This window comes from Idiotropiscis lumnitzeri, chromosome 1 (assembly GCF_059441095.1).
Source record: "Idiotropiscis lumnitzeri isolate Australia: NSW breed Sydney's pygmy pipehorse chromosome 1, RoL_Ilum_1.0, whole genome shotgun sequence".
NCBI classification, from domain to species: Eukaryota; Metazoa; Chordata; class Actinopteri; order Syngnathiformes; family Syngnathidae; genus Idiotropiscis; species Idiotropiscis lumnitzeri.
In genome coordinates, this window is record NC_142391.1 from 11,736,220 (window position 1) to 11,750,934 (window position 14,715).

Genomic DNA, 14,715 nt, shown 5'->3' on the forward strand with positions numbered 1-14,715 from the left:
TTTTTTTTAAATAAAGAAAACTATTTTTGCGTTTTTCATAAAATTATATGAACTATATCCTGGACTGTTTACCAGTCAGTTGCAGGGCACATATAGAGAGATAATAAAGACAGGCAACCATTCACACCATCTCTAAGTGGGAACTGAACCCACAATGCCTGCGCTGAAGTCAGATGAATATATAGCATTGTATAAGATAAGCTACTTTTTTTTCTACTGCTAATTATAGCAAAATAAAATGCAACTCAGAGTTAATTTATTTTTATTGTTATTCAGCAGCATAGATAAGCACTCAATGCTCAATCTTTTCATTCTTTAACAAAATCTGACAGGTAGAAAAATAAATCATAAGTTACATCTTGATAGATATATAGTATATAGCACTGGATGTTTTCATGGAAAACTTTCTCAACAATGAGGTCAAAACCACAGTCGATGACATTGAGGTAAGCATGGATGAATGTGTGTGTAATTACAGCGTTAATAGCAATCAGGACACCAAAACACAAAAACCACAGACATGTTAAATTCCACGTTACGTCCTAGATCTAGTAACGGATCATATACTGATAGATATGCTGTACAGTATATGTTTAGGAAATTATCGGGAAACTTCTCCGCATGCATGTAAATGGAGAGCTCGCTCGTGTCAAAGTGAACGCCATGCTACATCATCACACTCTTGGCTATGTGTCTTTCTTGAATGTAGTCATCCTCAAAGTATTACCGCTTACACACAGTGGCTTATGCGAGTTGCTCACTTCTTGTATCCAAAGTCTGAAACCTGCAAGAGAGAGAAACAAACGGCACACATCACCTTCCTTTATAAGGCCAGCAAAGTTGGGGAGTTGAGGTGATCGACAGATTCGGCTTTTCCTCCGCCTCCTCCTCCTCCTCCTTTATGGCTGTCCAATCCCTCTGTGAGCAAGTCCAGCTCAGGGCAGGAGAAGGTGAACACGGACAGGTAGCTGCTGCAGGTTGGGGTGGAGGTCACCACAGGAGTACTGAGGGGCTCCAGGTCGCTGGAGACGGACTTGTACAGGGTCTCCCAGTCTGAGACCCCAAGGGAGCCGCTCAGGTCGATGTCTGGAACAGACCGAGCCGTCTCCATGGACGGCTTGTCCTCCGATGTGGGCAGCATAGCATCCAGGAGCTCCTCCTTGATGTCCAGAGAGGGCTCCAGATCGCAGATGTTAATTTCGGCACTGGCACACAACAGGATGTTGGAGTTCCCCGAGATGGCCGCGGACGGATCGCTGGGGATGTCCATGTCTTGGAGCGAAGGAGCTTCCTGAATGCCGCCATCCGGGAGCCGATCCTCCTCCGGACTGGGTGGGATTTCTGGGGATCCGGGTGACTCTTGGAACACAGACTCCATGCCCTCAGACATCTGGCACAACGGTTTATGTGTGGCCAGGATGAATTCCAGGCGCTCCTTTTCTTTGAGGAGGTTGGCAATTTCAGTCTCCAAGGATGCTTTTTCCTCCTCCAGCTTGTCCGTCTCCTTTTTGGGATACAGAGCAACCACATCCACACATGAATGGGCGCGAATGACAGCTGAGCAAACGCATCCCTTGTTTACTTACAGCTTGCAGCGTATCCGTCAGTTCCCGCCGACGGTTGCGACACTTGGCAGCAGCCATTTTATTCCTCTCCCTCCTGATCCTCTTCTTCTCCTCCTCCTCCGGAGACAGCTGGCACGAGGAAGAAACAATTGAGTGAGAACCTCCAAGAATCCAGCCCCTCGCATTCCCAGATGTCTGTAATACATCTCACTGCCAATTAATGCAGCCTCTGGAGAACGGCAACATGTTTCGCGGCCACACGTCTAAAAATAGGCCATTGTTGCAGACTTGCTGTGACCTGAATGTAAATGGAGTGCCTATAAGGAAGAGCATGCACAATGCCGTGCACGAGCTATTCACTGGAAATGTGCATTACATGCTGTGAGTTGACCCGATACCTGTTCTGCTTTTGCCTTCCTCGCCGCATTCTTCCCCTTGTTCCTGCTCTCTCTTATGGGTGTTGCCTGGCGAGAGCTCTGCGGCTCATTGGTTCGCTCGCAACCCGGAGACGGGGAGACAGATGTAATGATTGTAGGCTGGACCATCCACTGGAAATCAGGGCTAGAGGAGATTGCAGTGACGGTCGGAACAAACGCAGTGTCTTGGCAGACGTCCTGAGGTGGAAAATAAATTGAATTATGAATATCCTCTAATGAGATTTTTTTTATGCCTTTGGAATACATGCTTTGATTGGGCAAGATTGCATTGTCGGACGGATTTTTTTCTGAGGCAGGAAAATAAACAGAAATAATCAATAATGAAATGTGATGATCCATTTGGAATACACGCTTCAATGGATCTGGCTTCATGTGGAGGACTAACTGTTCCTTGACATGTAGTCAAACAGAAATAGCCCTCTCCCCCGATCAATATTTGACTTTATCATTGCAGGTGACGTCAGCGCTGACGCAGGGATGCTGTGGAGTCTCCTGAATGGATTTATTTTTCTCAATGAACCTCTGCATCGACACGCTCGCATCTGGCCCACAGATTGGAGGCACGCAAAAAAAATAAAATAAATAAAGACAAAATAAAGAAAAGCACGACCTCAAATGTTCCGCGCACCACTCGGATCATATAAAATTGACAAATATCAAAATGTGTTAAAAATGTAATCAATCAATTTAGAATTCGAGCTTCAAGTAAAAACGTCGAATTAAAACGGTCTCTGTGTTAAATGTTTGATCAAAACATCCATTCATACCTTTGCATTGCCCCCTGAGGAAGAGGAGGATGAAGAGGAGGCAGGAGAGTTCGCCTCCTCGACCGTCTCCTGGCACCTTGTCCCGGCGGGAGAGTCCGCCCGGCAGGTGGGAGACACTGCTTCCATGTCAGGCGTCATCTCTTTACGAAGCATCACGTAGACACACACAAGGAGGCGACTTAATAATTTAAAAAAAATAGAAGAAAAAGCTTACTGGGAGCCTGCCGAGGTTCGTTCGTCCAGGTATAAAGTCTACCTGGTAACTGGACGAGCTGGATGCAAGCCCCTCCTTTAGAGCCCTGCTACAATTTTATGAATGAACCAGGACCGTACCATTGTCAGAGGTGCGGGGGCGTTCTGGCTGAGAGCAAACAAAAGCTCCCATGTTTTTATTGTTGGAGCTTTCTTAAATTCTTTATCACATGTCTACAATTGGTGATTTATAGAATTTGTAAGATGCGTTAATATCCATTCTAAATGTGAATGCCAGCTTTATTATTATGAGTGTGTGTGTTAATAATACACACGTGACCATACTTTTCCTCAGCGATGTCACTGGGTGCGTTTGTTCATTCAATCCGCACGTTTTCCAGCCTTCATTCACACGACATCAATAAATAAAAATAAAATCACATCGTTTAATAATCAACACATAATTTATTATTAATGGAAAACAAGTGAGACGTCAGAATATTTGTTCTGAGGTGAGGATAAAAACGTGACGGCGAAGAAGTCACGTGACTGGGGGACAAGAGGAGACGAGCATCCTCCTCCTCCACAAGGACAGACAGACTCCTGAGTTGATTCTCGGTAGAATCTAGCAGAAATTTAATGTTTTTTGGATAAAAATGTGGGAGTAGTGACAACTGTTTATTAAGTAATGTTTATATAGGCTATCATACTGTCTGTGTCTATTGTGTCAATGAAAAAAAAATACTGTTTGAAATCAGATCGGCGAACTAAATATAGGAGGAATAAAATGTAGGTTATTGGAAGCGTATTCATTTAAAATATGGTTATTAACTTCTTACAGTGCAGGGGTATCGCAAGAATTTTTTCAGTGGGTTGGCACATCTCACTTAAGAGTGGCCTTGAGGGTGTGTACATGTGCTTGTGTACATTTCCAAGCTCAGAACCGCCTCTGTAATAGAGAAGATATTGTTTAACATACCATCCACATTCAGGATTTCACAAAATCAAACATTCTTTTCTAAGTTTGCCTTCAGGTCAATTGTGAATGTGCTGTTTAAATATGCAGTTAATATCAATGAATTGTTTCTTTTCTTTCAGCTTTCTCTGCACATTCAAGACATATGGAGTACCCCTGAGTGCAACAACAACAACAGAATCATGTCTCCTGTTTTTCCCGATACTAGCTGTTTTCATAATCTCGCTTTTTCTTCAAATGACGTGAAAGTGACTGGATGACAGGTTATTTTTTCCTTCCACTTGGTGTCACATCAGAATTACGATTCGCCAAAAACTGGAATGAGGATGGATGCATGGATTTTTTCCCCCTGTCTTTCTGTCATAATCACCAAAATTTAAACAAATAAAGCTGTGAAATATTTCACCTTGTGTGTGATGAAAAATAAAATAACAGTCAACAAGTTTCACTTTGGAAACAAATGATAGGAATAAATGGACTTTCCATTGATGCTAAAACATTTTTTTGGTACCTACCTTTAGCTCCTCCTAATTTTGTACTCATTGCCGCAGAATATTCTATTAATTTTCTTTGGTAAAGAATGTGCGGGACTTTTATTATCACCCTTACAAAAATGCGAATATGTTAAGATTATGCAGCGGTACCTTATATTGTGTCCGATAACCATATTTCCCCAAAGGCTCAAATACACCCACGACTCTAATGAGGACAAACACTATAGAAAAATGGCTGGATCAATACCATAGATAGTGTGACTTGGATAATGGTGACATTAAATAATTCTTAGGTTCACCTTGATCTTCCAAACATATTCCAATGGAAACTGGAATGTGTGGTATTGATGCATACGATATTTGACTCAGCCCTTGTACTATATATATTAGGACTGTCAAAAGTAAAGCGTTAACTCAGGTGATTAATCCAATTTTTTTAAACTCAGTTAAATATTTTAACTCAGTTAACTCAGTTTGATTTACTTCAAAAATAATTTGCATACTTTGCAAATATTGTGCGATAATAGCTGTACATCTTTAGCACGTCTCAGATCAAAGCATTGTGTTCAAGTTACCACTGGGCCTTGCAAACCAACACTGCTGGAGTGTGGCGCTTGTGGGCAAATTTAAGAAATGTCTTGAAGAAAAATTCCTGTAAAGATGTCTCAATTTCGAGCATATTTAAGAATCAAAGAACATTATTAGAAAGCAGTCTTTGAATTAAATATACTTCATATTTGGTGATTTTGCATCAATTCCAAGATATTATTCAAGTAAATATCTGTTGCAAGCGTAACAAAACATACTAGTTGAAAAATGTGATTAAAATGTGTCATTTTTTTAAGTATAATTATAATTCAAGTGGGCTACAGAATATGAGACAATTTCACTAAATCAACCATTTATATCTACAAATACATTCATTAAAATAAAAAAATACAAATTAATTAGGTTGTCACAAAATTATCTATTTCCATACAGCACCCATGTTTTGTACATGCTTCTTAACTTTCCAAGGTTGGGTTTCTGAGGTTCCTGTGGGGTGGGGGACAAGAATGCTTAGTCATCGTCAAAGGCGTCTGGCGAGCACACTTTTTAAGAGCACTTCAGCATTCTAATACCTTCTGGTTGTGCTCCAAATGGACAACATCAACGAGCGGAGCGATGGACGGGCGGCCGTGAGCGCACTGGAAGGGCAGTTGGCAGGACGACAGGGACGCAACCAAGCTGTGGCACTCGTCTCGATTCAGGCTGTCATTGAATTTGATGGCGCCTGTTGGAATGTGCAGAACTTTTCGAGTCTGACACTTGAAGCCAAATGATGAAGGTGAGGATGATGATGAAGACGGGGAGTCGTTTGACCTTACCGTGACATGCTAGGGAAGCGAGGACTTTCAGCACCGTGAGCGGTAGAGTTCCTTTCACTCTACCAGTGGAGCGGAGTAACTAAAACAAACAGAGTGTGACACAAATTTAGTTAGATATACAAATTTTACACAACCCTGTTCAAATGAAAGCCAGGTAAATCATTTCAAAACACTTACATTTTAAAAAAAAATATTTTAACCAAGCATAGACGCTTCAATCTTACCTCCATCTGTTCTTGAAGGTAATCCTGAAGAGAAACAAACAGACACAAACACACGCACACACACAAAACGGTGAGAGTGGCTCATCTCAATGATTTGATTTTTAAGACCAGAGTGTAGCAAATTCCCACCTCAACAACACGCTTGATAACAGATGGCCTCTTCCGCCGAAGCTCGTTATTTTCTTTTTCCACGAAACAAACGGGCACCTTGCCTATGAGCACCTGGTCATCCTGCCTCTGTGCAAATGTCACTTCCAGGCCCAAGCTCCGCAAATGAATCTGACAAGACCTGGTTGACGACAGAGCAAGTTGCTCGTTACAGATTGCCTCTAAAATGGGAGGGTAATTAGTTTGATCTTTTGGATTGTCATTTTTTTTTCTCCGACAAAACTTGTTTTGAATGTTGTTGGTTTTTACCATTTAAAGTCAATTGAAATCAGAATTTTGATGGATGTGGAATAAAATACAATACAATACAACTTTATTTATATAGCACATTTCACAACATCTGGAGCTGTAACAAAGCGCTGTCCATATGGTGTAATATAAATTAGCGGAAAGTAAGAACACAAAATAAAACAAACACATATTCAATAGATACCAGAAGAACAGCAGTAGCCATTTTATTTTAAAGTGAAAGTCAAGTCAAAAAATGTCTTTACAATAATACGTTGTATGCAACCCCACTAGTCTAAACGTGGCATTTTGATTGCGTTTGCGGAATCTGAATGAAGCAGCAAAATCGACCATTTTTTTTTACCCATCTCAGGGGGAGGACATTTTGCCTGCTATTTGCTGTCTAAGGGCTCGTGTAACGACCAATCAAAGCTCACCTGTTTTCTAGGTTTGGTCATGTGACGTTCACAAGCTATGGCCCAGCCCGTATACCTAATAAGGTGTTCCCTTGTTGTGTTACATATGTGGAAATATTCACCTAAGGAGCCTTTGTTCGTCTTCTGTCACACGGATGTGCAGCGGCGGTAAAATAGTGGATGAACAGAGACGCCTCTCGCCTGGTGCATTTGGATCCTCTTCAAAGGAATCTGTAATGATACACAGCTTTGACTGCAACACTGGAAGAGCATCTCGTATCTCTTATCTAACACTTAGTGCATATTGACTGTAGCGTTGTTTGTCTTGTTCTGTACCTGCGATGAGGTTTTCGACACGCACTCTCTCGTGTGCGGCGTGCTGGTCCAACAGAACTAAAAGATTCCCTGTGATTTAAACCCAATGAATATGAGAAGAAGAAAAACACCAAAGAAGAGTCCCAAGAGGAAATACCTTCCGTACCTTCGCTTTCCGTATCACCAGCAGTATTGATAAGGCACGCAAGAAACTTGTTATCAACTTGATTGATCACCTGCAAATGTAAATGAAGTTGCTTGCTGGGTTATTCAAAGGGGACATGTTACTAAAAATCGACTTAACTTATCTGAAAATGTGTTTGTGAGCGAGCCATTACGCATTTTTGCCTCATTTGTCAGCACAGTAAATAACAATTTACATAATAACTGCCACCCGCAGAGAGTTTCTCTGCTCATGACTGGACAGCTAAGATTCAACAGCCAGAGTCTGGCACCGGACTACACGGCAGACCGAGCATGTACTAACCCATAAGGTAAGCAGAGCTGCAGTTTTAGCACATGTCACTGTGAACTATCAGTGTTGCCAGAATTTATTTCAAACAGCCAGTCCATATATATTCACGTAAAGTTGCGGACATGGAGGTGGGGGTTTTTTTTTGGGGGGGGTTTAAGAATGTAGACTTATTTTGAAATTTAAGACTATTTACCATCATAAAATCCTACTAGATATCATGTGTTAACATTTTTAAAAAGGTTTCGAAAGACAGATTTAAGACATTTTAACACTTATTGAGGCCTTGGTTTTAGATTTGTGGAGTCATTGTCTTTTGCTAAATATATATGCAGGCTTCTGGTTGTCATGGTAACAAAAAACCATACTCTGATACGCATGAGACAGCACTGCCCCCAAGAAAGGCGCAATTCTAATACAAGTGGATATAACTTTTGCTCCATTCTTTATCCTTTGTGTATTTTACCAAAGAATAACACAGACCATTTAAGACGCCTAAAAACGCTTTTACAGAGTGAATGATTTCAACTAGCTCCTCTAAAATAATAAGTGAGCCTCACCTTCATAGAATGTATCATGGCCTTCGAGAAGCGGTATGGAAACAGGATGTTGTGGATCTTTACAGAAAGCCCACCAGCTTGCCCACTTGAGATGTTCACACCCACCTTTTACCACAAGACAGCATCATTAAAAAAAAAAATAACTCAGACTTGAAATCTGAAATTTCTACAGTGGATATATAGGTACATAAAAAGCTAAATCATGGAGACGCACCAGAGACTAGTTTACCTCTGGGGGACGGACAAACACAGGGTTGTTCCAGCTTGAGTACAAAGACGAGAGCGAGTTGCAGGTCTCAATATTGTCACCTGGGAACACACGCACACACACGCACACACACAAAAAAACAAGGTTCACTAAATGTTGTCAAATATATGAGCATGGGTCTTTTGCTGATCCTTGAGTACCTGTATGATCCGTCCCTGCACTAAGCACTCTTTCACCTCTGGCTTTTGGCAAGAAGGGCAGCACTAGCTCTGTTTGGAACGGGTAACACCTGTACTCCATCCCTACAGTACAATACAGCAATACAATATTACAGAAAGAGAATGCAGTTGTTCACTAATACAGTGGGAATGTCTACGTTTTAATGCTCTTACATCTAGAATGAATTACTAATGCAACCAATGCACCACTTAAGTTGTAAAACTGTCCTCCATGATTGATCTCGTGGAATTTAGCTCGTCTAAAGATAAAGATGTCCTTTAATAGTCCCACAATGGGGAAATTTACAGGGAAAGGAAGGCTTTTGTTTTTCTTTGGCTTTTTTAATATTCCCACCACTGGAGGATATCAGTGATAGTATGTTCAGTGTATCTGCACTGTAAATAAAACGTCTACACACCCTTGATCAAATCATTCTTCCTTTTCGACCATTAATGCAACGTCTAACCGGTACAACTCAATTAAAAAATAAATAAATAAAAACAAACAACTGAGATCACGTGGTTGTACAACTGTATGCACACTAACTAGAAAAATGACTGTTTTCAGTAATTACCAATCAGATTCAATCTCATGTTAAATAAGACTCAGCACAAGTTTCGCTGTACCTGACATTTGTGCGAACACTGACAAATATTTTGCACTATTATTAATTTCCTCCGGCCTCACAGTGAGATACAGCAGCGGTCGTGGGTTCGATCACGGCTCTGGCCTTCCTGTGTGGCGTTTGCATGTCCCCTGTGCCTGCGTGGGTTTCCTCCGGGTACTCCGGTTTCCTCCCACCACCCCCCCAAAAAAACATGCATGGCAGGACGATTGAACACTCTAAATTTCCCCTAGGTATGAGTGCGAGCGCGGATGGTTGTTCGTCTCTGTGTGCCCTGCAATTGGCTGGCAACCAGTTCAGGGTTTCCCCCGCCTACTGCCCAAAGATAGCTGGGATAGGCTCCAGCACCCCCCGCGACCCTAGTGAGGAGAGGCGGTACAGATGATGGGTGGATGGATGAATTCGTTTCCTCCACTTTCACAAAGGCCCCAGTTCCAGCAAAAGAAAATTTGACCCAAAGCATGAAGCTGTTGTTCTGTTGGTGATGAGCAGTGTTAAGTTTGTGCCAAAAATATAGCACAGCACAATGTGGCCCAGCGTAGTTGATTTTCCTTTGTAAAATAAAGCTTTATGTCTTGCTGCCCTAGCTCATATCCGAGACAAAAAAAAAATACAACACAATGAGATCCCTCAGATGCAGCGGAAGCTGTGACCAATATCTTGTGCTGCAAGATGTGATTAGAAAAATATCAGTAAAAGCCTACTAGAACATCTGAATTGAACCTTTATTTAGGGTTTATTAGAGACAATTTAAATGGTGGAAGATGTGTGCTAACTTTCATTTTGCATTAGTTTGAATTCATTCTGAGCACAACCACATCCCTATCTAGGTTGTTAAATTTTACTTATAGCCTCTTTTTTTTTTGTTGTACAAGTCATAGGTCACATTAATGGAACAACATTTGAAAGTAATTCCAGGGTCTCGTTATTTTCATCAAAACACCTGGCAAAGGAACAGGGGTGTGTAGACTTTTTATGTCCACTACATCTGTTTTGTCGATCTAGACAACAATGTTTGCAATAATCCTTTGTACTGGGGCTAGAATGCGTGCTCATGACTCACCTGTTTCAGAGATGACACTAACGGCCATGTTGGTGACATCAGATGTGCAGCGAGCCTCCGTTTCTTCCATTGGCGGTTCTTCGTATTTGCTAAGCCCAGTCACTTTGTTGATGTACACCGTTTTTCCCATTTCGGTATCAAAGTGATGGAGCCAGTCAGTCGACGTTGCAGTCGTGCCGTCATCACATGGCTCAGCGCAGCCATCGTTAATACCGTCTTGACAGCCTATGCGACTAATGAGACTGGAAGTATGAGGAGAAGCACAACTAGGTGGTTCTGCGTCTTTGCTCCCATTTTGTTTCAGGTGGTTGAGTTTACCGGCTAAAGATTGTTCGTCTGAAGTGCGTTTTAGTGTGGTGTACGTTAGGTGAGCAGTTGAACTTTCGGGGTCCTCTTGTCTGTCCACTTTGGTTTCTGTGGCATCACTTTTCAGTTGCCGTTTATGGGAAGGAACAAAATTCGGGACGTTCTCTACGGAGTTTGGCTGACGTAGTCGAGCATTAATCTGACGCTCAGGTGAGGTAACCTTTGATTCCACAGATTTTCCATAAATTCTTCTGAACTCGTCAAGTGAGCCAGACTCTTTAGCCAGCATTTTGGGAACCTTTGAGGGGATGACCTGAGAAAAGCTTCTGTGCGTTCTTAGAGAAAATGAATCATGGCTTGCATCAAGGGAGATTTTGCGTTTTGAATGCTGCTGATAAAAATGTCTCCTGGTGTTGTGGGGAGCTTCCTGCAGACATTTGTGAATGAATGGATAGGACACAGAGATCTTTCTGAAAGTCTCTTCTTCTCCCCCTCCATCCTGTGGAAGGAGAGTTGGTTGATTGTTTGATAAATTGTTTCTATTTTTTTCAGATAACCTAATCTCTGCTTCTTTTGCCACATCATTAACACGGTCCTGTCTAGTCTGATCAATATATCCTTCATTTTCAGCTGCAAGCACATCAATGTGAGTATTGCGTTTACGATGAACGGATTGCGATGCCAGTGTCGGCGCTGATGTACAAATCAAATTTATACCGACACTCTGGTCAGCGCTGTTGTCTTGTGGCGCGCTGTCGACTTTAAACAACCTTGGCGATGCATCGCGCAAGTCATCTTGGGAGAGCACCAAGTTCTCCCTGCACAGGAACGCTTTTACGGCCTCTTCTATGCACAGCAAAACAGCGTCCCAGTCTTTGAACTCGATTAGGGTTTTGGTAGGCTCAAGACTAATATCATACTCCGAATAGGAACATTTAATATTAATGACATATATTCCGTGGAGGTCTTGGCAGCGTTTCTGCTTGGGGCTCCTGACGGCAGACTGTTTTTCTGGGCTGTCATTCCTCTGAGTTGGACTGCTAAGTCTACGTAGAAGCGAGTTAAGCAGCGCGTGTATGCGTGTCTTTAGAAGCAATCTGCCATTCACATACAAGAACTGCAAGTTCCCATTGTAGTGACCCTCTTTGCCAATGTAACCCATCACCTCAAACTGGGCATGCGTGTGATGGATCTCTCCCAGTTTCTGAGCTCGAGTCAGGCTGTGGATCTGGATAAACCTGTGATAGGTGTCTCTGGCTTTGGGGAGCTGCACTATCATGGCTCCCGTGCAGTCATTCTTTAAGGTGAAGGACACAGTGGGGTGCATCAAAGAAATGGCCTCCACCCGGTGTCTGACCCTTTCACCTTCCAGGACAAGGTCCATCCTCTTCCTGCGCACGGGCATCTTGTGGAACAAGTTGCAAATGATAACTGTGGTTCCAGCAGTTGGTCGACTAATGTCCTTTTCAAACACATCCATCCCTTTGCCATTCTTGAACATCTTAACAAGCGTCCTGCCTGTGTTTCTGGCCCGGGATGAGATTTCCACCAGCGTGGCTAAAGCAACTATACTTGCGATGGCCTCACCCCTAAAGCCAAAGTACTTGAGCTCGTCCAGGTCGCCCAGTGAGTGACATTTGCTGGTGTAATATCTGTTCCCCACACAATCCATGTCCTCTGCGCTCATCCCGACGCCGTTGTCGATAACCTGCACCTTGAACGCCTCCAGGTCCATCCGGACGCCCACACAGGTCGCACCGGCATCGAGGCTGTTGAGAACGAGCTCCTCGACGCATTGTTGTAGCGATGGGACGGCGACACCGGAGCGAAGTTTCACCCGAACTTCTTCCGACAGACATTTAATCATCACGGTTGCACATCTTTACTTGTTTGGGAACGCGATGTTTCAACGTCGCCGCGTTGCTTCTCGAGTTCTCATATCGTGACCGCGGTACATTTTCGCCGCTGTCACGAATTAGTCACTAAAAAGAATGAGAAAAACAAAACGACCTGCCGAAACCAACTCATTTGTTGCCAGTATGTCAACGCGAAGCAAATTCTGGTGTACCGGAAGTTAAAAAAACGTACTGCCATCTATTGTGGAAGTAACTGATGGCCTCGCTGTCCTAGCGCGCCACCTACTGCACGGGTTGAGTATAACGGTTTCATTTTTTATTACCTTTTGAAAAATGAGAGCTACTACTGGGTACCAAATAATAATAATGGTAATAATACTAAAAGGTAGAGTTTGATAACCACAGACTTTCCCGCACTACTATGATTATTATTTTAAATTATGTTAAAACTTCTCACGTGATTTAACAACTCAACTCGTTCATGTACATCTTTAAATGATCATTTCTACAACAGTCCTCGGAAATCTCAATAGTACCACCACTTGTGAGGTTTTTTTTTTTTTTACAACAGACTACCTACGGCAAGCAGGCACTATGTTAGTGACCCAACTTCAAAGCATAGCCCATATAGAGGTTCTCAAACTTTTTACCCCAAGTACCATCGTGACCAACATTAAAATATAGCTAAATGTGCTCCCAGTTTTATTTTAAGAAAAATATGAGAGAACATGTAAATACCGCAAAGGAATAAGGAATATGATTTTTTTCAATACATGACAGGTAATGCATTTCAACAAATATAACAGACAAAAATAAATAAGTGGTTAATAATAGGCTAAATAAATAGGCTAATAATGTGCATGTCATTTTACAATGTCAAAAGATGAGTATTCAAGGCTGACAACAGTTTTCTCATTCTTAAACTCTGCCTTGGTAATCTGTGACTTTGGACTGCCAGTGGATTTGAGCCATTGTTGCATTTCTGTCACCTTTTTGCGTGGGCCCTGGAGCTGCCCTTGCACAGTTCCTGCACCTGTGTTTTGGACCCAACCTACAAGGCCAAGCTTCTTACCCTGAGCCTGCAAAGTTCAACAGACACACACACACAGATCATTTGACAGCCAAAGAATGTGACCAGTGACTTCACTGCATGCTGAACAATACTTCTGAAAATGCAATTAATGCCATTATTATCTTGATAAATGTGCACATAAGACGAGATGTCTTTTAATCAATCATGAACATAAGCTAACACAGTACTTACAGTGGATGTATACGTATAATAAAAGCTGCACACAACGACACACTCCTGATAAAATACCAGGTTTTGTGACATTCTCCAACTTAAATCATTTCCAAAATCTTCCCACCCATTAAGATGACTTATGATCAGTATAACTCAATTTTAAAAAGTAACCTTTTCAAGAGGGTAAGTAAAAGTAACTGATATAATGTGGTTGCACAAGTGTGCACACCGTGTTATAAATTGGCACGTGACTGCGTTCAGAATTAACCAAACACGTTGAAACGTGACTCTGATTAAACCCACATACATTTTCACTGTTCTAGTAGGCTTTTCCAAGCTTTTTTTCCCTAAAAGAAATGTTCAAGTTTTGAGGCAACACTGAATAATATTATGAAGTGTTTATTATTCAAATTGCACAAAAACACACCCGAAATCTCCCAAAATTGTTATGGTCTGATGAAAATATATATTTCTTTCAATTGAGTAGGTCATATCTCAATAGTGGGAGAAGGTTTTAAATGACTTATCTTAGTCAGACATTTTTCAGCATAAAAAATATATATAATTGCAGTAAATATTCGTGAAATAAAATAAAAAATCAAGGCCAACATATAATAGCAAAAAGTAAAACGTACCTGTGTATATTTCCGGAAAAAGACCCCCTGTACTCTTCCAAATACTTCATAGTCCACAGAAATTAATTCTCCGTCTGACATGCTGCACATAGAGATAGAATATCCCACTGACGATTTTGTAACCAAAACACACGGTTACACTTCAGCGACATGCGAGCACACTCTGTATAAATAAAAGGCTTTGTGTGGATGAATATGCACATTTATACCTTGTGTGCGGCAATTTTAATATTCACCTGAATCTTATTCGAAGCGACTGGACGTTAAGTTAAAGACGATCGAGAATGTAGTTTACAGACGAACTGCAATTCCGGAAGTGACGAAATATGACGTTTTACGAAAGCGACGGCTGGTTTCCTAGCAACATACGTGGACT

At 41.8% G+C, this 14,715-nt stretch overlaps 3 protein-coding genes across 6 annotated transcripts; all 3 read right to left on the minus strand.

Moving 5' to 3' along the window:
- Nucleotides 1–263: 263 nt before the first annotated feature.
- fosaa (Fos proto-oncogene, AP-1 transcription factor subunit a) lies at nucleotides 264–3,063 on the minus strand. Its single transcript, XM_088303801.1, has 4 exons — nucleotides 2,770–3,063; nucleotides 1,964–2,179; nucleotides 1,587–1,694; nucleotides 264–1,504 (listed from the first exon to the last, which is right to left on the minus strand). The coding sequence occupies exons 1-4, from the start codon at nucleotides 2,920–2,922 to the stop codon at nucleotides 824–826; spliced, it is 1,158 nt and encodes a 385-aa protein (XP_088159927.1). The 5' UTR covers nucleotides 2,923–3,063; the 3' UTR covers nucleotides 264–823.
- Nucleotides 3,064–3,406: 343 nt separating this feature from the next.
- mlh3 (mutL homolog 3 (E. coli)) lies at nucleotides 3,407–12,955 on the minus strand. Its single transcript, XM_088316755.1, has 12 exons — nucleotides 10,297–12,955; nucleotides 8,590–8,691; nucleotides 8,411–8,490; nucleotides 8,182–8,286; nucleotides 7,316–7,385; nucleotides 7,171–7,239; nucleotides 6,957–7,065; nucleotides 6,152–6,311; nucleotides 6,023–6,046; nucleotides 5,799–5,877; nucleotides 5,553–5,704; nucleotides 3,407–5,466 (listed from the first exon to the last, which is right to left on the minus strand). The coding sequence occupies exons 1-12, from the start codon at nucleotides 12,467–12,469 to the stop codon at nucleotides 5,395–5,397; spliced, it is 3,195 nt and encodes a 1,064-aa protein (XP_088172881.1). The 5' UTR covers nucleotides 12,470–12,955; the 3' UTR covers nucleotides 3,407–5,394.
- A 182-nt stretch (nucleotides 12,956–13,137) lies between these two features.
- On the minus strand, nucleotides 13,138–14,711 carry acyp1 (acylphosphatase 1, erythrocyte (common) type). Of its 4 annotated transcripts, none has more exons than XM_088316816.1 (3): nucleotides 14,576–14,711; nucleotides 14,340–14,421; nucleotides 13,138–13,537 (listed from the first exon to the last, which is right to left on the minus strand). In XM_088316816.1, the coding sequence occupies exons 2-3, from the start codon at nucleotides 14,418–14,420 to the stop codon at nucleotides 13,322–13,324; spliced, it is 297 nt and encodes a 98-aa protein (XP_088172942.1). In that variant the 5' UTR covers nucleotide 14,421; nucleotides 14,576–14,711; the 3' UTR covers nucleotides 13,138–13,321. The 4 variants fall into 4 exon arrangements, with proteins under 4 accessions (XP_088172942.1, XP_088172926.1, XP_088172934.1 ...); XM_088316800.1 differs by having other exon boundaries at nucleotides 14,340–14,502; nucleotides 14,576–14,657; XM_088316808.1 differs by having other exon boundaries at nucleotides 14,340–14,446; nucleotides 14,549–14,639.
- Between the last annotated feature and the right edge of the window lie 4 nt (nucleotides 14,712–14,715).

What these genes read in the sequence shown, in the direction of transcription:
- fosaa (XM_088303801.1), bottom strand. Translation starts at nt 2,922, where the DNA reads ATGCTTCGTAAAGAGATGACGCCTGACATGGAAGCAGTGTCTCCCACC. An exon ending in CCTCAGGGGGCAATGCAAAG is followed by an intron (nt 2,180 to 2,769) that starts GTATGAATGGAT and finishes TTTCCACCTCAG; the next exon opens with GACGTCTGCCAAGACACTGC. An exon ending in TGACGGATACGCTGCAAGCT is followed by an intron (nt 1,505 to 1,586) that starts GTAAGTAAACAA and finishes TATCCCAAAAAG; the next exon opens with GAGACGGACAAGCTGGAGGA.
- mlh3 (XM_088316755.1), bottom strand. Translation starts at nt 12,469, where the DNA reads ATGATTAAATGTCTGTCGGAAGAAGTTCGGGTGAAACTTCGCTCCGGT. An exon ending in TAGTGTCATCTCTGAAACAG is followed by an intron (nt 8,692 to 10,296) that starts GTGAGTCATGAG and finishes ATTGTACTGTAG; the next exon opens with GGATGGAGTACAGGTGTTAC. An exon ending in TGTCGAAAACCTCATCGCAG is followed by an intron (nt 7,066 to 7,170) that starts GTACAGAACAAG and finishes GTATCATTACAG; the next exon opens with ATTCCTTTGAAGAGGATCCA.
- acyp1 (XM_088316800.1), bottom strand. Translation starts at nt 14,429, where the DNA reads ATGTGCAGCATGTCAGACGGAGAATTAATTTCTGTGGACTATGAAGTA. An exon ending in TTTTCCGGAAATATACACAG is followed by an intron (nt 13,538 to 14,339) that starts GTACGTTTTACT and finishes TGAACTTTGCAG; the next exon opens with GCTCAGGGTAAGAAGCTTGG.